The following is a 27688-nucleotide window of genomic DNA, read 5'->3' on the forward strand; positions in this document are numbered from 1 at the left end:
AAACATTTCCCCATTAAATTAAATCAAAATTAAATTAAATAAATTCGTCGCAGATATTTCGATAGTGCTTTATCCCCGAGTCGGTAGGAATATTCCGGTTATCGCGAAACTTCTGAGTTCCATCCGAATTAACAAAGAGAAGCACACAGGTTAGCAGGTAACTTCCTGCAAACTGCATTTGTACAATACTTACACTAAAACTGGTAGGTATATTCGGAAAGAATGACTCTAGTTCTATCAGAAGTCATGACAGGCGAACTTCTGATTATCAAGTTTCCTGTCTCAACCCCTTTATCTGCTATCCCCTGCTCGTATAATCCCTTACTGCTAAGTAAGTATCAGCTTTAACGGGAATACCGAGCAAAACCTTATTCTACGAGTTCACCTTGTCTGTGAATACAACTCACACAAAATAAACAATGATTGTAGCCTGTAGTTTCATCGTTACTGTTGCTTAAACATGAGGTAATATCAAATTCCTTAATTTAGATATTGGTATATTAAGAAGAGAAAGATCGAATAACTTCTCGTTTGTTTAATTAAAAATAAGTTACACGTAAAAATTACTTTTAAACAGAATGTCCTAAGAGGAGAAAGTACAGTTATGTCATTTTAACATTGAACAAAAATTAAGATAATTTCAATAAGATTTTTTTCATTTTTCTATGCAGGAACCTCATTGAAAGATTTTATACTATAAGACAAATAAAATATATTCAATATTATTTAACGTCATCGTATTAATATGTATTATATGAATGAAAATTTAAAAGAATTGGCTAGAAAAGCAACCGTTTGAACAAGTGTTCCACATTATATTCTTCTTTGTTTTAAATTGTAAATCAAAATATCCTTATCAGTCAATATAGATACTAGATAATAATCATTTCAAATGCGTATAACGTGATAATCAAAATAAAACACACCTATGTTTTATGTGTATATAAATATATAAATAAAAGTGATATAACTGTATTTTACTTTAATTTTTCCTGCATGGTACAAAACGGCTTTATCATCAAATTTCACAAATTTAATTAGATTTCGATTATACAAAGGTAGCAATCCAATCGAATTCATATTATAATCAGTCTGTCAGTTTATACAGTTAAAAATTGAATAGTTTCATATGACTGAATACGAAATACATTAAAATTAAAATTTCAATTAAAAGTTGTTTATACGTAGGCTACACATATAATATGTAGCAACAGAAGTTACAAAGCCTATAGCTGCACTACAGGATAAAAACTGGAAGCGAAATAGGAAAACTGTACGAGATCAAACTACACCCTTCAGACGACAGAAGACATACAACGGCAGACTTCCACCACTTTGCCAACATACACGACACATACATATCATATAATATGCTGCATGTAAACTTCGCAAATATATCGAAATTCAATGTTATTTTTCATGATTGTATTTTATAGCTCCATAAATTTTTAATTTGGTATTGTTTTCTGTCGTTGATTTATTCTAATTTTTTAATGTATTTTAATAGAATTAATTATCGCGTAATCGCAATATTTTATTTGTTATTAATAAAGTTTAAATTTTGAAGTATAGTTTAATAGCTTAATATTTTATTCCAAGTAAATATGAACTCGTTTATTTAATCGCTTTTATTTAACTCTTTGACGTTCACTTCAAGAAAAAGAACAAAATTTAAATGATTATTCAGAAACCTCCTTCAAATCTTCTTGAATAGAAATACGAAAGTTCTTTAACATATATTACATGTGAAACTTTTTAAGTCTACGGAGTTGTAACTTCAAAATATTCAACGATACTTTGCGTAATTTTATTCAAATTTATCGACCTTAAATTCTCGTGAATAACGAGAAAAGGAAATTTTTGTAATATTAGAAATGCTTCCTGCATACACATACTTATATAGGGGCTGCAAAAATGGAACAAAAAGCTCATTTCTTTCACGTTTCTCACAGGCCACTCCTTTTTTAAGCTTTAATCTTTAATTATTTTAACTGATCATTACACAATATTATCTTAGTTTAACATAAGAAAATTTCTAAATATACGTAAGTGTAGTATTGATTAAATATTAGTCAGATATTTATTTTTATTAGTTACTTTTCCCATTATACTACATCTACTATATATTGCATTGAATATGCTTTAAAAAGGAGTCACATTAACTTTCTTATTTTTATTCGCTAGAAGGACTAAGGAAAAGAATATTTATATGTTAAAAAGTGTTGCTTATACTTGCAATAAACAATATTTAAATAAAATTAAATTGGACAATGTTCTAGCAATAAGGCATGACTCTCTTTCATGTTTAGTTTGTACTACCAGAATACCTGGTATGAAAGGATGTAACTGGAAAGAGAGGAACTGGGAGTTACTATTGAAATGAATAAACAGTACAAGCTAAGCCAAAGATTTCAAATAAAGGAAGGCGTGCTAAGAACACCGTAATATCCTTTATTGTATTTGCATCGGGAAATAACGGTATCAACTGAGATACAAAGTACTGATCGGAATATTCTGCCACAAAGTAAATGCAATAAAGTGCAACAAAGTTAAAGTAGCATAAAATTAAAGTGTAATATACAAGAAAAGTTTTAGTAATTGCGGTCTATCAACTTCTTAATTTACTTTTTCAATTTCACTTTGTTCGAAAATGCTTCTTTCTCTACGATCCTTCAGTATCCCATGCAATCGTAGATTTTAATTCGCATTAACGATAGAACCATCGGTCTTCAATGAATAATTAATGAACGATTATTACTGGACATCCACGTTTCTAACACTTAAAGACTGCGATCTGACGTCAGAGAAGAAGTGGGACGCCCTAGTTTTACTAAGACTGATTATTTTATTAACCAATCTGACATGTTACAAAATTATACTAGCTGGCATATATCTTGTAAGAATGCATCGCGTAAATAACGATTGCTAATTAATTCGGCACGTTAAAATTTTGCTGATGATTTGTATCTCATCAGAAATTTTAATTCGCAATTCTTTGTACGTTATCATTAATCATTGCAATTATTTTCACACGCAATTAGAATAAAGCTAGATTAGTTATTCGGAATATTTATTCTCGACTTAAATATATAATTAAATATATAAACAATGCACGTATTGTAACACTGTAACGTAAAAACTTTGTCCTTATTGTTTTGAAAAAGATCGTGTGGTATAATTACTCTGGGTATTTAATTTATAACAGAATAAATGATATACATTGAAATATTATATGCATAGTGTGAAATATAAATACGTATATATTCATTAAATTATTTCATTTTCGTGGTACATGTTTCATTTTGTTATGTTTCATAAAAATATTTTAAATTAATGTAATTTTTTATATTCAACAAAGTAATATCATAATTAGCAAGAATAGCTGTTATTCTCAAATAAAATAAGATTGAAAATATTAAAAAACAAATATCTACAGATATATATATATATATAATAAATATAAATATATAAATACATAAAATATAGATTTCATTTCTAAACGAAACATTTCTAAAGTTTCCATATTTGTTATTTCAACTTTAACCCTTTGGTGAAGACTCATAAGCGATTATTTAAAGTATTTCTTGCAAATATAACCGTGCGACCTTGTACAATTAACATTGCGAACATTACCTCAAAGCATTGAGATCCTCGAATTACTCTATACTTTTTAATTTTAACAAGGCGGTGTCTGCGGTTGATTCATGCATTTCTAATACAATTACACGAGTCGATATAGTGCGCGGTATGATGTAATTAAGCCGTACATCGACTGTGTAGCGAGGGCAATTGTATCGTCTATCGCCTTTTATAGTCTTCGTTGAATCATTTCACTTCGTTGCGTAATTTTTCGTTTCATTTATAACTTTCAACAAATACATCGTTGTACAATAACATTTCAGTGAAATAACCAGTATTGAATATACGATACACGAATTCTCCACGATCATTTTATGAAACCGAGAGAGATAAAGAAATTCACGGATTTACGACATAAAGTAAATTAAAATACACAATACACAATACATCATCGTAATGGTTCAGTTTAAATTACGTTTGTAGAATACGTATTACACTTGTCAACAGAGGGCCATCGATGTAAACACAGGGCTACCGATGTTAATTGCTTTCTCACTAGTGGTCACATTTATTGTTTGTTTCAATAAATATAACTTCCAACACAACTTTTCCTATCCGAGTAGTAGTGTCTAAGGTATGGGTCTGCTAGGTAAGAGCCTTACTGAAGAGTCCTACTTAGCAGATCTCGGACGAAACACTTCACTCTCTCTCTCTCTCCTTTTCCTGTATTATTCCATCCTTACATCCCTCTGCCAGGCTGTTGTGTGTTTGTTATCTTGTTGTAACTCTCTCAACAGCTGTGAAACATTCAGGCGGCGGGCAGGAAGCTGATTTCACACAAAAAAGGCAGCGGCGAGGATTAGGAGATTTCAGCGACGGAGGGTGTAAAAATGTTGTGTTGTAATGAAGCGTTGTTTGGTACATATCATGTGCTATTATGATGTTCTTGCAGCACATCGTCTTTACATTCTCAATGTTCCCCTGGACGGTCTTAGGGAGACAATATCATCCTCGTAACCTTCGTTATCTTTGAGGCAAGCAAAGAAACGGAGTAGGCCGATCCAAGGACAACGCGCAAGAGAGAGTATAGAAGAGTCGCCGAGAGCTTTAGATACACTTGAAGTCCCGCTGTGAAGTTGGAGGATAACCTTTGTGCATAATTCACATGCCCACAAATGTCTTTCCTTCCCTCTTCTCCCTTCTAGTGTGTCTAAGGCATGAGCCTGCTAGATAACCTTACTGATGAGTCCGCTAGCAGGTTCTGGACGAAACACACTTTTTTTTTTCTTCTTTCTTCTATACTTTTTCTTCCTTCATATGTATAAACTTTATTTCTTCCATTTTATATTTTAGGCATAGAGAGTGTTCCATTCGACGACAACTTGAACATCGGATCCGGCAAAGTTACATTTTGATTCTTCTTATATTGGAGAATCAGTGTAGATATGCTGGTCTATAGGCGGAGATGGAGTCCAGAGATGTGGTGACTGTTCTGCAGTCGACGAACCAATCCGAGATGTTGACTGATGTGTAATGTGTCTGAGGTGTGGTAGTATAATAGTTCCTCTTAGTTAGCGCGCTAGCCGGGTCTAGTAGTTGTGGTGGCGATAGTGTTACTGCTTCTGTGTAGAGTGAGACAGACAAGGTTGGTTTGGTTCTGCTGCTGGCCGCTGGGGTGTCGCTTCTGGGGTAGTGCGCTGCATTTTTCCCCTCATTTTTGATGCCGTGGAAGAAAAATCGGACTCGACGGGATTTGATCTCGGGTCCCGAACGTTGGTAACTTTAGGCGCTAACCACTGCGCTGCCTTCGTCCGACACGAGTTAGGGTTGAGCGCCGCCACCAATTGGAGATCCAGTCCAGGGATGTTTACTGATCGGTAGTTGTAGTTCCAGTAAAGCCCGTTCTCGTGTTATTAAAAAAGAAAGGTCTGTGTGCGAGTACTTTTTGAACGAAGAACGCGGATTCGTTGTTCACACTTTTTGTTAGGAAAATGAGGGTAACGATCCTCGCTGCCCATTGGTTATAGCCAACGTTAATTAATGAGGATAGGAGGAGGAAGCCTCCTACCAACGTGGCTCGTGGATGACATTGTTCACGGGAAAAACTCGCTTTTCCCATTAGGTAACTACCCGCTTTCTCGGTAATTTGTAAGAGCGCACAATAAACCTAAGGATTGTTCCATAACCGAGAACGTTTACAAGATTAGAGATTCCTTCAAGCTATTTAAGATTACGTCAAAATATTCAGTTTATAGTATATACTATTTAGTAGATCAGTATATAGTATAAAGATTCAGACGGCGCACGGACCATCTTACGCGCCGTAACATAGAGAGTTATAAGAATACACGTAAAATAAAATTAAACATCGCAAAAGTAACTTAATTAGAAATGACTAGAATGTATGATGTATAATATATATTGAATTGAAGTTGTCTAGGAAATATTACAACTTTATAATGATCTTACTACAAAATGTTTTAAAAAGAAGCTGATACTATTACATAGCAAAGTAATATTTTAGTAAAGTAGATTTAGTAAAGTTTTATATACATCAAAATAAAGATATTAATAATAATAATAAAAAGAAAAATATTCACGAAAAATATATTACTTATATTCTTAAAATTATCTGCTATAACTGCAATGTTAAAAGATTCAAGGAGAATTCAATAATGATAAAAGTAACTGAAATATAAATAATTGCAAAAAATTATAAATAAAACATTGTTATGTTAACGGAACGTTACACCCTAATAAACTAAATATACACATTTATTATTATATCACTGTTTGTATTCATCCAACACGCCAGAGTCTACTCACACCAACTCAATGCCAAGATGCTAGAAGTTCAATGTTTCCGTCTATCCCTAAATAAGTCTTCGTGATGGATTAGAACGACGTCAAAACGATCACGTTCGAATGCAGGACATCCTGTGGACGTCATCGATGTCTCTATCGATAATTCGCCAGTGACTCAAGCGCGAGTACCTCCAGTTTGATCTTGAAATAATGAGCTGCCAATTAGCCGAAAATAAAAATTTCGTCCTTCCGATCGATTCGTACCGGGAAATTAGGTAACAAGGTACAGCCTGGCCTCGTGCTCTGCGACCATTTTTTTTTTTTTCCTAGTCTCATTTCAATATTTGTTCCGACATGCGAAATGTTACCCTGTCATGAAGTAAAATCAACGACGATTCGGCGATCCACCCTTGGCCCATCGCCAAATTCACTTTCGAAGAAGACGTCGTAATGCAACACAGTTTGTGTTCGTTTTCTTCGAAACGAGTATGAAAATTCTATGTACCTGTGTATCGTCGAATCGAGATAAATTAAATTGGTACACAATTTGTAGTTCCTTGGAATTTTTAAATTGATAAGTTAAAATTAATATTTTTGACAAATTTAAACTAATATTGTGTGCATAGTCGATACGCTCTGTGTTGAATTTTCCGCTTTGATTGGATATCTTCGTTTCTATTCGTCGATAAATTTCACATACGATATTATGTATAATCTAGTGTCGGGGTTTAATTATCAATAATTTTTATTCTTGAGTGTTAAACATTTTTATTTTATTAATAACAGTATGCTATTATATAGTAATATTACAAAAATTACAGGACGTGTATTATACGGAAAACTGGTGATTCTGATAATGTTAGCTGTCAGAAAGTCTCAAAAATTGATACGATAGGAAGCACGTCAAAATGACGTATTTATATTTGAATCAACTGTTGTTTGAATTAAATGTGAACTTTGTGTTCTTGTATTCTTTGATCAGTTGAAGATTGGTAGTACCTAATAATATCTGACATGAATAGAAGGATAATCAAATTATCTTTATCTTTATCAAACAAAGTCAAAAAATTAAAATAGAAAATATCGCATAAAATGAAAATGTTAGCAGCAAAATATGTTTAAAGTCTTATACAATTCCTATCTTTTATAGCTTTAATCTTCCTTTTACTTTTTATTTCGCATAGTAAGCAGAGTGTGGTAAATTGTGATATGTAAGTCTATTTATATTTTTTAGAGAAAGAATGATCCGTTTCATAGAAAATATGTATATGTATAAATGATGTAGTAAATACACGAGTTTGGCAAACAACTAACTTTTATGTATAGAATCTCGTTCCTATCGTTGGGATTTACTAATATAGTCTAAATATTTTATTCGAGTATAATAAAGTCGGCTATGCATATAGACAAATTACCGTCGTGTTTGCTTCCGAAAATAATCCTTGACCGCAGAAAATTGGCTGTACTTCTTGTATGCGACAAAAATAATTTCTTCATCTCCCAAAAGTCATCTTCGAGCGTTATAAAATCTTTTGTGTCATGACAAAATGGAATATTCCAGATATTTCGATTGCTTCATCATTTGTGAAACTATATTCAAACGAATCAGATAAACATATATATTTTACAATAAATTAAAGCTATTTCCCTTTTACATCTACCGTAAGACGAGGAATAACATATCAATATACATAAATAAATTTATTTTTAATTTTCCAAAACTAGACATTTTGCTTTCCGAAAATAAGTTACTTTTTCCTAAATTTCTTTCCTCAAATTGATTGTTTAAAATCTCATCGATCATGCAATTGATTATTAGTGACTCGACTGAAATTACCGAATAAGTTCTACCATTTTTCAGAAAAGATTGATTTCTTTTCTAAATTTTTGTGTTGCAATGTTTGATTTATCATTAAACTGCAGATATTTATTCGTTAATGGAAATTAAATATACGAAAATATATGAAACGTATAATGACATGTAAAAATATATAAAATATTTAAAGTAAAATACTCGTTGTATTGTTTTATCATATTCATAAAAAATATGAACTTACATACATCTGCGATCTATTTGTCACATTTCAAGGAACAAGTGCAGAATGTCAAAGGAACTATTATTATTAGTATATAAACTTCTTGTACATGAGATCTCATTGCCAAAGCTCAACAATCCGTTTTTAGAGAATCCTATTTTTTGGAGATGCTGACGAGTAAGTTGAGAGTGTAACATCCTACATAAGCACTTCTAGGATTACACGAACCTTAAATTCGAGGAAATGAGGTGACCTTTCGCTGATAGGATGGAAACTACTTTTCTTCCGTCATCCTCTTCTAACCAAAGATTAGCCTTCTACGATAGAATAAGTCAAACTAAAATTTTCTTCAAAAAATTTAATAAAAATTCCACAATTTGAGAAATAATTCTTTAAATAGAGAAGTTGTGTCATTAATATTATCCATTAATACATGCAACTGATAGTAATAATTTTATCATTAATTATTATTATATGTATAAAAGTTATATTAATAAACCAATTAATTTACTGATTGATAAGAAACTAAAGATTTTTAATAACATTCCTCTAATGATTGATAATTTTATAAATTTAGAAGATTCTGCTCTTTTATAGGTAAATTGAATGAAGAAACAACTATTTTGCTATTCGACAAATATATTTTACTTATATTAAATTTACTTCAATTTGCAAGCAATAAAATATTCGATCATTAAGCCTATAGCTAGTCAGAAATTAAACATATGAATATGTATTTATTTATAGTTTTATTTATAATGTTTAGATTGCAGATATTTCTGCAAATTACATTTTTACGAGAACGATGAAATGAAATTTAAATAGAGATTCGCTTCACCCTTTAAACGGTATAACAAATGTTTAACTTTGCACAAAGATCCTCAATTTCTTAATATGTAGAAGCTAAAATAAAAGTAACCATATACTTTGTATATGAAATTATTTTACAGTAATATAACACATAAATACACAAAAGATGTTCATTAACTTTTTAATTTTAAATATCTCATCAAACAAGTTTCACGTCCTTCTCCCTCAGTTTCAAACCATATACGTATAGCATCTGTTCTGCGGACGCAAAAACTGTAAAATAAAATCTGTCGAAAGAACGAATCTACTTAACAAGATATTATTGAGAAAAATTACAAAGTAATTGCATCCCAATGCACGTTTTCACGTTGAATCAAGCTTCTTGTTTCCATTTCTGCGCCTCTTTTAGCCGACCATTTTGGTCTGAGTTTGGTTTGCGTGCACGTACCGTGAACATACATCGTGTACAACCTGTACCCTCGTTGATACGATGCGTGTTTTGATTAAAGGGAGAAGCCCACAAGGGACTCTCGTTAATCCCTCCTTATCGTACGGAAGAGGCTTTGATACAGGATTGCAAGAACCAGCTTGGATAGCAGCAATTTACTTGCAATGATTAGAACCGCTGCGCACCGCTACGTGTGTAGGTGCTTGAAAAATTCCAACTCTGCGATACACTTATGTTGCATACCACGTATAAACACGTACCAAAAATATAGTAGGTACGTATTAACCAAATATCATATATACAATTTTATCCGACTCCATATTCACCTTAATAATAAGAAGACAAAGGAATTCAGAGAAACCTCGTTTCTATTTGAAGCTGTAAAATATTCCAACAAATATCTATACCACAAAACCAGGAAATTTGAAATAAAAATTCTTGCGCGAGAAAGTGGAAAAATTGTTCAAAGCGAATTTTTCTCTGGTCGATTTCGTGCGGATTTTTACAAGTAATCTGCGAGATATTCAAATATAAAGTTCGATAGACGTTGTGCGTAATATTATGTTTTTGTTTCAAAGAAATAATAGCAAAGGCGAGAACCGACTTCATTCTATTTCGTTCTCTTTTCCTTTAATTTTCTTTGAAACACTCAATCGTTACTAAATATAAGTGCAAATATATTGTCGTTACCACTAGCACATACTCGTAAAGTTTTAAAGAAACATGAAGTTCGAAGTTAAAATTCACCACTTATTTTTGTAATCTATGGAAGTATATAAAAGCTGCGCATGTTGTTCCATGATATTTCTTCTTTCACATTTCGTACAAAGTGTAATTTTAAAATTACACCGACTCCGGGAAAAGGTAAAGAAGCAAAATACATTTTAGGTCACGACTCTTTAAAATCTCATTCGACTTATGAAACTAAGGGAAACTAAATAAGAGGAAACTCGTCCAGAAAGAAAGATTGCAAAAAGTAGAGAACGATTGTCATAGGTTTGCGCATTTTATTTTTATAACTCTCGAAGTTGAGCCTGCGTAGCTATGTTTCGTGGCACGATAGTAAACTATTATGAAGTCTTCTGCTATTTTAAAAAACTTCGTGAAAGTAAAAATCATCGTGAATCCCAAAATTCTACTACGCTTGGCAAAAAGTTTCCAAGCAAATTTAATAATGTTGAACTAATTAAAAATACTGAACTTCTTAAGATGTAAAATGCTATGATACAAATATGTGTGTACATATATGTAATTATATACGTAAATACAATATATATGGAAAATTTCAACTATAATATTTAACAAATATTGACAAATAGATTGCTAAATATTCTTTCCCCAGTAATATTTCATCATTTTTTTCTACTACATAAGAAATTAAATTCTTTATTGCCTTTTTCGTATTTACTTCTTATCAAGACGATTTCATTTTTCCATGTGTTTTGCGCAAGTGAAGAAATATTATTACTGAAATTTGATAAATTACCAGTATTAATACAAATTTTTGACAGCAATAAATTTCATAACGAAAGAAATTGAATTGTGCAAAACAATTTAACAAATTGCCATTTGATTATCCTTAAAATTGTAAAATAATAGAAATTCAAAAGTTGTAATTTCTACTTTGTCGATTTACTAATATTACTAACTATACTTCACTAATATAGTTAATTTCATAATGAATTATTATTATTAGTGAATTATTAATGCGTTCATAAATTATTTTGCCTTGGAAAAAGCTTTAGAAAAAATTTCAAGTACTTGATATAATGTTTTAAGACCAGAGACGTATTACCATCGCACTAAGGAGCATTCTATTCGTTCAAAACCGAAATACAAGATTTCAATTTGTTTCACGTCCTTTCTTACTGTAGGAAAGATTATGGAGAAAGATGGTTTGGATTCCACGCGCTGCAAATATCCCGAGAATGTTTAAACGAAATGCGATTTATAGCAGAAGGAATGGCGCTCGCCAATTGTTCCTTTGCCAACGTCAAATGCTGTATCACCCCGCGCGTCTAGCAACAAGTTGATGTTTCCGTTTACATGCAAACGTCCGTACGCTAACGTCGAGATCAAACCGATAGTTACGCGACAAGAACTGCTAAACACTTTAGAGGTAATGCCAACAGTTCCAACAGAAACGCAAGCAGCGTCGCCAGAACGATATGCGAAATGCGTTCTGAATACGAGCTGGCTGAATGGTTATGTTATAATATCCATTTCTCGTTCAAACATTTCGATTGATTCGTGCACGGCGCATCTGAAGCCGATATAACAGGCATAAACCGCAAACGATTATAATCAGATACTTCGAAATGTACGGAAGAAGTAAGTCATATTTTCCTATTTTTTTGTATGCGAACAATTTTAAACTTTATACGCTGAGATTCGCTTTCATTCGGTTTTCAAACTAAATACGCGTTTCTACCACGTTGTTGAATATTTAAAAAATATTGATTATCGTAATATTAGTTATTCGGTTGACTTTTATAAACCTTCAGGAATTTATCATGTATTTCTTAAAAGCTCGTATCTGAATTTAACAAATTCAAATTCTTCGACATTTTTTTAAATAATACGTAAATAATACGTTTCTTTGGATATGGGATTTCAAGGATTTAGCATTATACGTAAAATTAATTGCTGTCTTTTTATACGTTTGGTATATGAAATACAGGTACATATACAAGTGTATATACGAAATATGTATATAGAAGAAGTATATAGGAATGTAATACGAGTAATGAAAAAAATAAATAGAACGAAGAATCGCAGGAACGTAAAATATTTTCTAGCGAGTCTAAAGACTTGAAATTATAATCATCTACGGTTTAGCAAAATTAATATTTTAAATACAGTAATTTCGCCAGTAATTAGCAATATACGAGCACGTTTGGGAAATTAGTTCTGCAGAGTCAGGCTACATAGAAGTTTCTCTTGCTTTGGTAGAATTCTGCCAAATATAGCAAAGCCACAGAATTCGTATCACGCTATTCCACTAATGCCGATTCTGCAAGAAATTTTCCACATATTAACGCGTTGATCGAATGATACTGCATAACGATATTAATAAAAATATCAAACACAATGCCAGGATCTCAAATAATTCATCAAATTTCTCAATTAAAAGATATTTCGATCACTAACGGACAAACCATTCCAGTTTCTTAAATTATTCTAACTATACACAATATTTCAAACGACCACTTTATCAAGGCAATGAAAGCAACGTTGACGAGCATTCAAATATTATATTTTCAGAGCGACCTTTTCAATATTATGACGTAATTATAACAATTCCCCTAAAACATACAAATTCGATATTTCTTTCAATTTTTATATATCTGTGTTCTTCTGTTAAAAAAGATATATATTTTACGGGTAAAGTGTTTCAGGATACATAAACTAAATTTTCTATAATTAATCTAGTCTGGAAATTGTATATTTCTATCCAGAAATTGTGAAATTATCAATGAGAAAGTACTGATAAAAAATAATTTTGTCATCGTGTCATTATATATCAACCGTATCAAAGAAACAGAAGAGAAAAGGAGAAATCTTCTATAAATCACGTCTACTCGACAGTATAATACAGTAGCTCATGTGTGTTATAGAAAACACTCAAACATAACATAATGTAATGCGACAACATTCGTCGAATTTCAAACGTACTGGGAAATGTTTAGTACAAGTATACATTTCGAGAAAATATGTAAACAGTCGATTATCTACTGTTAGTAAATCTTGATTATGTCTCTTTTATGCCTAAGATACTTGAGGAAGGTCAAAGAGATCCACTATTCTATATAATCAACCTTTTTAATGTACACGGTTAGAGAACCGTAAACAGAGACACTCATTGACCCATTTCAAGGTTTGTTTAATCGCAGGATCGATAATTTTCGTCAATTTGAAATAATAAAACCATGTACATATTGAGTCATTACGGACGTGCATCGATTCGATGAAAAATAGAAATTATTACTTTGGTTAAATATGTTTATGTATGATGACTTGAAAAAGTTATCAGTTAAGATTTAAAGATTTAAAGATTTTTTTCCAGTATTATGTACATTCTTGCAAATTTTTGCGTTGTATTTCCTACAGCTGAATGAATATCTGCTGTCTAATATTGCAACACACAACGGATTAAAGTACATAAACGCATGACTATGTTATTAAAACGGCAGCTTTGTTATCATATTGGGAATACCGTAAATTATGTAATAAGCTTTCCACAGCTTACACATATCCAGCATTAGCTAGCAACGTGAAGTACTTACAAGCTCAAAAGTTCTATTCTCTTCTTAACGCACACGCGAACCATTGCCAATCCAATGTAATCCTTCCTTTAGTAGCGACATAGCCGCTAGTAAAATACGATTTTCACCGTCTCTCAGACACTTTCACGGCGGATATGCCGCGATCAAAAGAGTTTCGTTTTGCTTTTGAGGATCTACCGTATTCCGGCTCCTCTCTTGAATATTTAATGGAGGGTCGTGATGTCTAGCCGTGCCATAGCCGCGGCATTTGATTAACAAATGGCAATGTATTTCTTCTATTCCCTAATTCGTCACAGATTTTGCTGTTTTTCGTGCTTAGTCTAAAAACATGTTTAATCTAAACAGAAAGAAGTGTTGATATTTTGATTGATCGGTTATGATTCATTTTTTATTAAAAATCACAAGTTGAAGCAGCTATGGTTGATTATTCAGTTAATTATTTAATTCTATCACGTTTCATAAGCATTTAATTCAAGACGAAACGAGATTTAATATATCAATAAATTATTGATCGATTTTTATTCTAGATCACAAATTAATAAGTGATAATTATGCTGCGGTTAATTAATTATGAATCTATATCTTTGTATTATTGTACCCTTCCGTTATCGTATTATAAAATATTTAACATCAGAGAGCGTAGCTTTAATAGATTGTATTTAATTTGTTGGATAGAAATAATTAATTAAAATGAATGGATCGTTTCAATATTTGTTTCTGCTATTCATTTTTGTAACGTTATATTGGATCGGCATTTAAACTATGTTGTTAGTGACAACATTACTTGAAAATAATATTGGACTACAAAATTGTAGATTATTTAAAATTTGATTGATTTAAAAATAGAAATAATTCTGACTCATTCATCTGAATTTGAATATATGAGAATGCTTTTATTTGTAATATTTATGATATTTATTTAGCTTTGTAAATGTTTATAAATAATTAGACACAGCTTAGAGAACCTTAGAGAACCTTATTTAGGTAAAAAATAATTCTTTTGTAACATTACCTTCGTAATTTACTACAAACAGTAGGTTTTAACATTTCGTTGTTTTAGAAAGAAGAGTGTACATAACTGTAATTTAAAATTTTCTTGAAAATTTATTCAAATAACAAATTATGAAAGTAACATAGAATCGAAAAGAGGAACAGGAATAAATCTTACCGAAAAGTCTCGAAAATCCTTAAAAAAAAGTTCGTTGCCAGTTGATGCATCTCGCTTCCGTATTTTTTTAACTTAATTTTCTACCCCATTCTGTTTTATGTCACAACACTAAATTAGGATCCTGTTCTATTTTTAAAAATCACATAGCCGTGAAGCTTTAAATCTCAGTCTACAGTTTCTATTATTCTTCTCAGTTCTATTCTGAAAATAGTACTTTGTTCTAAAATCATTATTTCTACGTATTTATTTATTTTCCAAATCATTTACCGCTGTAATAAATACAATTGCTGTATGAGCCATCAATCAACGTAATCGCACCTTAATACTTAATTTTTTCTATTCAAACTACAAACGAATTTCTAATTATTTCACATTTCCAAGGATGATTAAATTTTCTTTTCCTTTTACGACGTAAATATTACGAGTGCGTTATTTTGTCTATTTTACACATTTTGTATATTAAGTTGTATTCTTTCAATTTTCGCATCTACACAATGTCTGTAAAAAGTATTCGCAAGCCATCTTATATATTATTACAGCACTGATTTTGTTACTAATTAATTAGATCCAGGTATGTTGCGTATCGTTAAGTAACACTTTTATCTGACTACAAAAATTCGATACTGTGAAAATGAAACGTAGAACCTGACAAAAAAACAATTCAATATACTTTTCGTAGTCACTGTAAATTTCTCATAAATGCATACACAATCTACAGTCACATGATGACATTCGCAGCGTTTCTTAATTGCTGGAACAAAAACACTTGGCTTTGCAGCCTCTACAATACATATACAAAACCTATTCTAACAATTCTGCTACGTTTGAAAGTTTCGATTCCCCTTGAAATAAGACCTCGATATAGCCTGCATCATCTTTCAACGGTTAAGAGACAAAAGTAAGAACCAGGAACCAAAACAAATCTCATTGTCCTTTTCAATCGTTCGTAGCCCAGTTTCACAGGGAAGTTTGACGAGAAAGGAGACTGTACCAATTATCTCGTCCTCTGAAATGTTCCGAGAAGAAGTCGACGATCATTTCCCGCAGAGGGACAAGAAACAAGAGCAAAGTCGAAAGGCAACTGTTGAGAGGGAGATTGTATCAACGAGATTCGTGGCGAAGCTTTCCGCTGATTTCCACGAGACTTCCTGGTAGAAGGCGCGGTACTAATCTCTTTGGCTGAAAGCCCGTCACCAAGGACCAACGGCTGTCTGCGGCGGTCAGATGAGACGGCCATGACGACGTCTGCCCAAAATTATCCCGCTGTTTTCCCGCAATCAACTTTTCCCAGACTGTTTTCACAGTACGTAATTATTTTCGCTTCTTTGACTTCCAAATCCCGGAAAGTGGTTATTAAATAATTTTCTTACATTTCTCGCTAATCTCGCTAAAGTAGGTATTTTGAACAACGTAGAAATAGACGATCAGCGGGATACTTGTTGTATCGTTCCATAAGCTTCACTATTTCTTTTTCCTTGTCAAAAATATAGTATCAGAATAATACGCAAGTTATATGTAAGGGATGATGTATCACTAATGACAATGATATTATGATATTCTTCCTCTTTTCAATTATGATATTGTATTTTCTATACTATTTTCTTCTCTATAATCTTTTTAATTATTTTTTAAATAGATATTTAACTAAAAACTAAGACAGTCGGAAAACAGAATATTCTCTCTGTATATCGTAACATAAATATATTTCAAATATCTTAAAACTGAATATAGAAATATCGGTTTGATCTTTTCCTCGTTAATTACGCTTATTCCTTTATCGACGAACCACTTTTCTCTACCGATATGTGTACACCATTTGAAACGCGCAGCATTCCACGTTAATCGAATTAGCCAAAGTATTATCGATTAGTTCGACGATTTATTCGGTTTATTTCCAGGTTGCAAATTCGTTTGCGACGTTATCGAACGATAGCTGAAATGTCAGCAAGCGTTTAAAAGCCACTTTAATCCGACCTTTATTTCGTTGGACATTTGGTTGAAATACCCGGTTCGAGAAATCACTAAAAGCTTCAAAGAGCGCGTAATCCAATTTCCAATGAGAATTGAATGTCCGCTATATCTAACAACTTACGTGATCGTGACCAAGTTTTCAATGACATCTACTCCGTTATTATTTCAACTTTTATTATCTATCAGGAAAAATTTCATGGACAAACATTCATAACTGTTGCGTACCTGTACAATGTAAAAATTATTGTCTGGCCTTTCAAAGATTAGTATTTTTCTGCCTCCTATGCGTTTCATAAGTATTTATCTTATAAATTTATGCTTAATTTGTGTTAAAGTTATGATTGATTTGGTTTCATTATCATAAATAATTGCGTTATTAATGTATCGTTTAAAGGAGAGCAATTGTACAAGTTAAACTAGTTCTCACTTTGGAAATCAAAGTTTGAACGGATGAAAGGCATTGTTATTGGAATATCGATCATAAATTATATGAATTAGCAGAAATTACACCCATTCATTTTATAACTGTCGTAAAAGTTACGATACTTGTATAGAATCTACAATTTTCGATTAAAACATAGAATAAATCAAATGAGATGCTTCCAATAAAAGCATGTTACAATAAAAAAAAAAAAATGATTTAAAAAGATGATAAAACGAACTATAGAAATAGAATTACGATTACAATAAAAAATATGTAATTCTAAGAAATTGATATTTGGAAAAATATATTACCTTATTACTTGGAAAATATATTTATTGATTTGACGTTGAACTTTAGCGTCGCTTTAAATCGTCGGTTCATCTAAAATTTTTTTCGTGCAAATTAAAATTGAAGAAACGAAAGAAAATAAAATAACATATAATATTAATAACAGCTTATAATATGTGTTCCCGATCCGTTATTACTTTTACAAATTAATAATTGAACTAATAACTAATAGTTTCGGACGAATATTTCGGAAGAAAGATTCAATCAGATTATAATTTTATAATCTCGATAGAATGGTTTTCGTTTACATATCCGTCATTTTCAGAATATCTATTAGAAACTTCTTGCAAAGTCCAACATTCTTTATAAATTCAAACAGTGACTTTTACCTCAAGGAGACAATCTCATCAAGCAGATACGTTTCAAATTCAAATAATGTGGAATCTAGAATCGCCAGAATCTTTTTCGTTTTAGTGGATTTCTTTCGTATCGGGATTACGAGAATATTTCTCTTCTAGTAAAAACTGATTCTTCAGATTCTACAAATTCTACTCTATATTAAAAGAGGAACTCTTATCGTATAACTATTCTAATTATATTGAAGAAACTAAGATTCTTCTACAAGTTAATACTTTATTAAATTACTATTAAATTAAGTTGCACCACTGAAACTTAATACTTCCGCCGCTATTCCGTTTTCTGGTACTTTCTTCAAGTTTTCCTCCTTTTCTTTAAAATTTGATCGGTATGATCGAATTTCCTCTCTTTCTCTCTCTCTGTCTGTTTATCTGTACGAAAAGAATATACGAAAACCAAAAATCATTTTCATATGTATATTTGTACTCTTTCATATGTATATGTGGAACTTCATGAAATTTTATGTGTATATGTAATGTATTGATCGAAATTTTCAAATTTTTGTTCTATGCTTCTATGAATAGACCGTGGAAGTTTATATATTTACATATATGAAATTTAGATGTGTTAGAATGCTCAGAATGTGAATAAAAATAAGTACTGCTTACAAATAATTAATAATAAAACAATAATTTCACGAGAATTCTTCACACGTAAAACAGTGTATAAATTATTTATGGTATTGCGATTGATCTAAATGAAAAAGCTAACATCTCCTGCAATTGACGTTTCAGTGTAAAGAAGATACGAAAGTATCCATTGTTGCGTAACAGATTTTATATGAAAATTCATTAAGTTGGTCTAAAATAAATCATTGGAAGAAAAATTTCAAATGCAGATTTTTTTAAAATCATATTTAGTTTCTGCATATGTGTTTCGTTACGATAATATACGTATGTTTCTTTTAAACTTGTCCTCCCCGCACCATTTCTCTAAATACTCGAAATTTGTAATATTTTAAAATTTAAACCGATACCGTCGTAAAATAAAAACTTGAAAAAGAGCTCACTTCCTTTCTCGATTACGTATACCTATAAGTATATAATTTTCTGGTCAGATTTTTCTTTGGAAAAGAAATCAATCGATTATAACATTCCACTTACAGGAAAATTTATTAATTTAATGATCATAGTGCTCCATTCGTAGAAAAAATATAATTTTTTCATTAATAATGACTCTAATAGAATGACAAAGATAGTAAAATACTAACTATGAAACTAACCTTGGTTTCTTCCAAACTTCTAATCCAAATCAAATTTCTAAAATAGCTATCTCGAAGTACTAAACGAGATTCCTTATCTAATCTATAATTCTAAAATTAGTATCATTGTTATTATTTTGATAATAAGTACTTACGTTTATAATAAATAATACTTTCCCAACTAACTATTACAAAGATTGCTGAACATTTTATAACGATTTTTGTCATTTTTACCAACAGTAATAGAGGAAACAATATAGGTATAAAAAGTAATATATAAAAAATATAAAAACAGAAATTAGAGAAAGAAATGGATAACATTTCTCTGTCATAAAATAATATTCATATTATAGCTCATATATATTCTGCTCTTTTTAACTAAAATGTCTCATTTCGAAATATACGAAAAGTCTGAAGTTTTACCATTTTTCTTCGTACAATTTAAAAATATTTAATTATTGTTTAACATCATGTATAATACAACTTTGATTAAAAGAGTAAAACACGGAGAACTACGTGCCCTGAAAAATGAACAAATGCCAAATACAACGTTTTAACTAAGAACAGTATCGTATTTACTGTTTAACAAATCGTTTCCAAAGGATTAAACCGGTCTTCTACATTTAACGAAGCAAACCAACATTCGCAAAAAAGCTCCTATACTACCATCTCAAATCGTTTGCATGGAAATGATTTTATTTTATCCCATGCGATTTCCTGAGGATTTACGGCACCTGCCACGCAAAAACACACGAGGGACCCATCGATTAACCCAACGTTCATTTCACTTGTGCTTCTTTCTTTCCTTTAAACTCGCCTGCGTCCATTATTAGCCTCGTAGCATCGAGCAACGACATTGTTCGCGGTGTAATATTAACAAAACGGCAAGTTCCGACGTATAACGCGAAAGTTTCGTCATAACGCCGAAGATGAATATTTCTAGAACGTGAAGGAAAGCCAACGTCGCGTAAATACGGCGGGATCGCGGTGAAAAGGAAGCTGAGCTTTTAAGGGGCAAGTTTTCGCATTAGCGAAAAGACGTAACGTAACCATGGTCACATGCTTCAAGACAATTACGGACACTTCGACACTGCGACACGAAATCGTCGAAATTCTGTGGCACTTAAAAGAGTTCGTTTCTCCTAGCAGTCATTTACCTTCGTCTTTCGCTTTACGTAGTTCTATCTTTGTATAATTACGAAGTAAGGTTCGGTGCAAAGCGTTTTAATAGTGCTGTCTCTTCGAAGGAAACTCGTAGCTTTTAATTAAATGTGCAATTAACAGAGTACGTTAGTGGAACTATCTATCTTGGAGAATGCTCCAGGAGATTAAAAGTTGGTTGTCTTTGCTTTTGTCAGCGTGCTGTTTTTTTAAACATAATAGCGATAATACATCGTTAGAGGATGATGACGATTATGTATTTATCATTTATCTTTAGTAGATGAGTTTATCGTACTTCTTTTCCTTATCGAGATGCGTTAAATTCACATGGTTAATTTCCAGTAGGTAGAAAATTTATTTTAGATGTCGTTTTTAAAATTTTATGCTTTGTGACTGTTTCACAAAATGGTAGTTTAACGAGGAAAGTATCCATGTATAAGTGCAACAATTCATACCGTTTCTTTTAACCATACTAGAATTATATCATACGTCGAATAATTTTATTCTAATTTTCTTAAACTAAAATTTCTAACACTTAATGAAATATTTGTATAAAATAACTAAGAATTGAAATAATTTTTTAAATCTAAACTAGTTTTAATTAAAAGAAAAAAATATTCAGGTATGTGTACATAAAATATTTTTATCCAAAATACTCAATACTAATATATGGAATTAATTATGCATTAAATAAATTGCGATATTTAAGAAGCATTTTAGTCGCCCTCATTAATATCGTCTTCTCTGCAAATTTTAAATGAAAGCAACTCTGTGACAAAACAAAAATAGAGGCCTATTCATAACTTGCACCACATTGAGTTCTGTCGCGACAAAGCATCTTTCACACTTCACAGCGTGCTTCTGCATTTCAAAAAGACCGACAAAACATCAAAGTAGTTCATTTCTTACCTTGCGTGCCCCGTTCCTTTTTCTTCCGCCGCAGTCTCCTCTTTTGCACTTTCTCCTTGTAATTAGATGACGAAGAATCGTCGCAACCCGCCGCTTCCTGTTTCTCCGCGATCTTCTTCGCCTCCTCCTGCCTCCTTTTCAGCAGCTCGTACACCCTCTTAAAGTAATCTCTAGCAATGTCTTCGTTCGATTTGTTCGTTAACACGCCTCCACTATTCGAACAGTCAGTATTATCAGCAGATTGTTCATCGATATTTCCTTTCGACTCATTTCGCTTCACGCATTCCCCCAAAGATGGCAATTCCTCGCTACCATCCACGATCTTGAATGTGTCGCTTTTCTTCACAGTCGACCGCGTGTATAACTCCTTATAGTCATTGAAAGCCTTCTTGGGAATTGTGCTGTAACCACAATCCGGAGAATTCACGTTAGATGAATTAGTTTCATGATTCTTCGCTTGAACCTTCGCTAATATATGATTCCTGGGCGTGTCGGGCTTCTTATCAACGACCAGATAATTTTCCTGTAAACTGGTACTTGGCCTATCGTTGACAGAGTCGTTAGAAGCGTCGTTAGAAATCACAGTGAACGAATCGCCCAAGTTAACCCGACCATCCTCCAAAGTTCCTTGATTCTCGAGACTGTTTCCTTGTTTCGGTAATGGATTCACGCAATTCTGCAAGTTCTGACAGATTTTGCAATTCTTAAAAGAACACAGATCCGTCTGAAGATCTTTCCATCTCGGTTTACTCATAAAGTCTTCCTCTTTGACTTCTCTGGCGTCTGATTCGCGATGCTGTCTCTCGTGCTTCTTTCTCTCCTTGTACTGGCGCCAGGACTCTTCGACAGTGTCCTGGCACCCGACACGCCTCGGAGGATTCTCCTGCTCCGAGTCCAGACTGCCTCCCATCTGACCCAGCAACACGTCGCTCTTTGTTTTTCGGTAGAGCTTCCGTTTCTCCGTGGGCTCCCTCGTTTGGGAACTTTGTCGACGATTCGTGCCAGTCGTTTCCGCGGCCTCGAGGATCGTCTCGCTCCTCGAACGGCGGTACGCTTTTTGCCCGAACGAATCTTTGGAACGCGACCTGTCGGCCCTCAACGATCTCTCCCTCTCGATCTGCCTGCTGCTGCCCGCTTTCTGCCTGTCCTTCTGAAGAATCTCAGGATCGAACCTGATGACGCTCGTCTCGCTGCGCACCTTTCGGGTACGATAACCTCGCGGATCCTCCGGCTGCCTGTAATCCGAGTACCTCTTCTGAATTCCAACGCCTGAACGCGTGTTGCTCCGACTCGAACTCCTCGACTGTTCCAGTTCCATCCTCTGTTGAATCTTCCTTCTCAGAAACGATCTCACCCTTTCTAGCTCTTCGTTCTTAATCTTCCTGCTGACGTTCGTGTCTTCCGGTTTCAAAGTCTCGTCAGAAGCTTCGTGCGATTCGTTGTCCACGGAATTGTTCTCATCGTTGCGTCCTCTTTTGCTTCTCACATCTTCCTCCCTAATTGCTTCTCTGAGACGGGTCAAACCGTCTTTGATCCTCTGACTAAGAATCTCATCGTCGTTCTCATTAATTTTTAATTGTGGGTCCTCGTTAGATTCTTCTTCCTCCACGTGTACCAATCTTGGCAGAGTCTCGCTATGACTCCTCAGATAAGCCTTCACCTTCTTACACCTCTCCTTGGCGATCTCCTCGGCGCTCTTTCCCACGGTATTCTTATTTCTTAGGTCGTCTATAATCTGCTGTCTTAGATAATCTCCTATGGAATACCTTTTCGAATTTGCCTTCTCGTCGCTCTCTCTTGACGCGCTCTCGCAACCACCAGAATGTCTACTCTTCTTTCTCTTCTCCTTCTCCTTCACCGTGACCTCGCTTTTTGATTTCCGTGGTTTATAGCCAAATTGAACAGACCCAAACTTCGTACTGAATCCGTCCACGTTCCTGTTCCCTTGAGCAGGAAGCGCAATCGTCGAAGACGTGGAGGAAGATGAAAAGGACGAAGGAACGGTGGAAGGTTTCTCGCTTGTGGATCTGCTGCTTGGAAACTCTTCGTGCGAGCTGAGACCTTCACGAAAAGAGCCTCTGGCCCGCTGCGCTGTTCGTCCAGTCGTCTCGACCAGAAGACGACCATCCTTGTCCAACAGCTGGATGACAGGAAGCTTGTCCGCGGACGTGGTCAGCTCCCACTCCCAGTGGAGCGGCTTGTCCAGCTTCAATCTGATGATCGGTTCCGTAGGTTCATTGGAAGACGAAGAATCCGGATTGACCAGGCTCGACGACGACGTGGCTGTTATAATCGGGTGAGCGTTCTTCATGTTTCCGGTTCTCGCGCTCTCGTGCACACGCCGAGGCAGTTTTCGTTCTTGCGCCGCACCGGGTTCGATCACCTTCGCAGCTCGAGGGCCACCGTAAACTTTTCGTCCCCCTTAACGATTTCAGCGAAACGATCACCTCGATGTTTGGACCCAGTTGACTTTTAACTTACAGCATAATGTTTCGATATTTTTAACCATATACGGGAAATTTCAATTAGTTTGATCCCTATCGATTGTATGATGGATTAACGTGATTCCTATCGATCGATTCTTTTTGATTATACGATTTATTAACGTGATTTTTGTCGTTTGATTTTTACTTTGTAAGGAAGTTCCTTAATTTTTTTATTTCACGGTTAAATTTAAAAGATTTTTAATTTGCCAATCTTATTTTGTTTTATGGTTACATTTAAATGATTTTCATTTTGTACAGGGCTTCTTTTTATAGTCAAATGTAGTGATTTTTTCTTCCTGGGGGCCTCCTTTGCTCTCTATTTTTACTTTATAGCCAACTTTAAATGATCTATTTTTATTTTGAAATCAAGTTTACGTGAAATCTTTAGTTACTGTACACATTGATTTATATCAGAATTTTAATATAACTTGTTCTTATTTTTGTAAACTAGAGAATGAAAGCTTATCACCTCGTGGAAGTATCAGTATGCTCTTTTTCTTCGATGAAGAATATTTACAGGAATACCAAGCTCGATAGTAGACAAAAATTAGCAAACATTTATACTGACGAAAATTCTTTTTCGTATTATACTCGATCATTGATTTCGATTGGAATATACGCGTAACAGAGCCAAGATTTGTATTTCCACAACTCGAAGCTGAATATCAATATTCAAATGTTCATTTAGACAGTTATCGATGTATGTATGAATATTTCTTCGCCATAACACGCAAATATTTGTACGTATAGAGAAATATTTTCAAAATGAAATGCAGTTATTTTGATCGAGTACCGTTGCAGTCACAAACTTCAAAATTGTTGCTAGTTCCTTCAAACGAATACTTGAAACACACCCAATACAGCTTCTAGATCCTCGACGAATATATACCAATATTCACTGATGTATTCATATCGTCCTACATCTTGCTATATTTTTCCTTCTTCGTACATATGATATTTCTCTTTTTATTTGAAAATTATTTATGAATTAAATTTCAATTTCAATCTCACTTTATCCGTCACTTAACTGAGTTTTACATTCTAATTAAAAACTGTTTTCAAATTAAACCTCTGCTTGAATTTCACTTTGCTTTTTAGCATAAAATATACTTGTTTTTACTTAAAAATTGTATCCAAATTAAACATTGGATATCATCTTTACACCTTACGGTATTCCCATTTTTATCTGAAAATTATTTAGTAATTGAATTTCTCCACCTTATGGCTTCCTCTTTTTATTTAAAATTTATTTTAAAATCAGACTTTCACATTTATTTATACATATATATATATTTATTTATTTATTTATTTCAATATGAATACATATATATATTTCTCCGGTTAAATTTTTTTAAAAATTAATCTTCGAAAAATGAAATGTTGATTGAAAACGAAAATATGTTCGTCACGTAGAAAACACTGGATCACTTGTTTACTTTACTACCATTCCGGTTAATCAATCGATCGATATATCCAAGATCGCACGATCAAACATTGTTCCACATTCGTTCACGTTTGCTTGTTCACCGATCCACGTTTCAATCTGCAAGTTACTCCAGTTGCTCGCAAACGTAACCAGCATGATATCCGGCGCGCATGAAACGCGATCGAGAATTATTGTTCGATGGCGAATCGAACGGACGCGCGTTACGTCGCTTATGTAACAGCCGACCTCAGATGCTTGGCAGCTTGTCAGAATCGAGGGAGTCTGACTTTGGGATGTTTCCGAAACCGCTTCATATCGTATTCACTATCCTCTGTTTCGTTATGTTTGCGTTTATTATTCACGAATCAGCTCGCGAATTCTCCTTACACGAAGAACTAGCGTCAAGACTGTGGAGAGCTGCTTGTTCCCTCTTAAGAAACAGGAAACACATCTGTGTGAAGCTATAGAAGAATAGTTTTTCGTAGCTTCTAAGAGGAAACCATGACAGAAAAAGTGAACGAACGTGGTCTGCAACGAACTTCTAACGATGGTTGTACAATTTTTAACACTTAGATGTACGTTTCAACGAAGACTCTTTAATTTGTTACGTACATTCGTAAGAAAGTAATATTTTGGCAGCTGAATTTTTAGATACCGTTAAATATATTCGAGTACCGTAGCGACTTTATTATAACTATTTTTAAATTCTAAAACGATATTGACGTTGTTCGTGAATATTTTATCGTAATTAGAATTAACTTTCAGAAATAACCGTGTAAAAAAATTTCAGTCGCTTAAAACTTGGATAAACGTAATGACACAGTTTGCGCTCCGTGTGATCACACGTTGCGTTACGTCCTACATAACGTTAATGCAGTATAACTACAGTATCGATCCACGGTACATGCTATGTTCCAATATAGAATCACGATGTCATTCAATTCAAAAGGACAACTTATTTCCCAACTTCACGGCACAACATCCACTTTCAAGGAAACTAGCACAAACCGAACGAAGACCGGAACATATGAAACTACAATCCAAAGCAAACCACCTTCTAGAAATTTTCTAAAAACTCAGATATGATGTCACGAGTAACTAAAGCGGAGCAAGTCCAGCACGACGTTGCGCGAGGAGACATTGAAATAGACGTCTGGCAAGAACCTTGCAACGTTCGCCGTTGGTCCATCGGAACTGTCGACACGAAGAAATGGTGGTTCGCGGCGGACGCCAAAGCACGCGTGTTTACAAGCAGCCGGTTATAAATAATCACGCGTGAAATCGCGGTTGGTGCCGAGATTTTTCCAACGGGATCGGCTAAGCTCTCGATCTCGTCTTTCCCGGTCCCTCTTTCCGCTTCGTTTCCCCATGCTCGTTTAATACACCCACGCGTTCCAGGAAAGGAGCCTCGTTTCCGAAACGATTCGACTGAATCGCTAAGCAAATATCGCGGCCGGAACAACGGGAGCCCGATCTCGGGGCAAGATCAATAAACAAAAAAGCGAACTTCGCTAGGGAAAGGGACCAACGAGTGGAAGCTCGTGGAAACGAGGTTGCTTTCCTTCTTCGAGGTACGCGTCCACTTGGACGCACACTAAACTATCGCGAGTTGCTTTCTTCAGTATTTCTCGCAAGTAGACACTGATCTGATACTGACTCGGGTAGTCGTCCTCAACGCAGTGTCCACTTGAGAGAAATACTTGAGAAAGAGAGAGAGAGAGCTGCTGGCGATTCTTAAGTACCTTTGCTAAACTGGCTTCACGATTGCAACAGCGCTAACCACCACCGAAGACCAAGGTGTGTCCCGGTTTCCATCGAGAACTTACCGCGAGCCACTGTGATACCTACATATCTCAAAATATCTCGGAAGACATAGCTGGTGGCCCGTCGGAAACGAAAAACTCGACTCGCAGCTGTTATCCCGTCGTGCTCGTCGATTCTTGACAAACGGCCAACCGTGTTCAGGTAAACGTCAGCGAGTCTCCTGATCGAGCGGAACGTCGAGGACAGACAGTGGGTCGGAAGAACGAAGAAATTGGGGACAATGGAACTCTACTTAGTTGTTCATCTATTCGTGTTAATACGAAGACACAGCTCCATACTTGTAGTTATTGCTTTGTGTAAAAGGGCATTATTTAAATATCGCGTCGCTTGTACTAGGGGAATATGGATCATTTATTGTAGCTTAAAAATAAATAATAATAATATTAACGTTTGTAGATGAGATACAGTGAATCACGAAAGCAATCGTGATTATTTCTTCAATAATAATA

At 33.9% G+C, this 27688-nt stretch overlaps 1 protein-coding gene across 1 annotated transcript in view; it reads right to left on the reverse strand.

Moving 5' to 3' along the window:
* LOC132910003 (uncharacterized) overlaps positions 1-25197 on the reverse strand; it is a 227803-nt gene extending 202606 nt beyond the window's left edge. Inside the window, exon 1 of the mRNA XM_060965345.1 lies at positions 21504-25197. Coding sequence (XP_060821328.1) covers positions 21504-23814 — 2311 coding nt within the window. The 5' untranslated portion in view covers positions 23815-25197. The remainder of the gene's footprint in view (positions 1-21503) is intronic.
* Positions 25198-27688: the final 2491 nt, after the last annotated feature.

Source organism: Bombus pascuorum, chromosome 8, assembly GCF_905332965.1.
Source record: "Bombus pascuorum chromosome 8, iyBomPasc1.1, whole genome shotgun sequence".
Lineage (NCBI taxonomy): Eukaryota > Metazoa > Arthropoda > Insecta > Hymenoptera > Apidae > Bombus > Bombus pascuorum.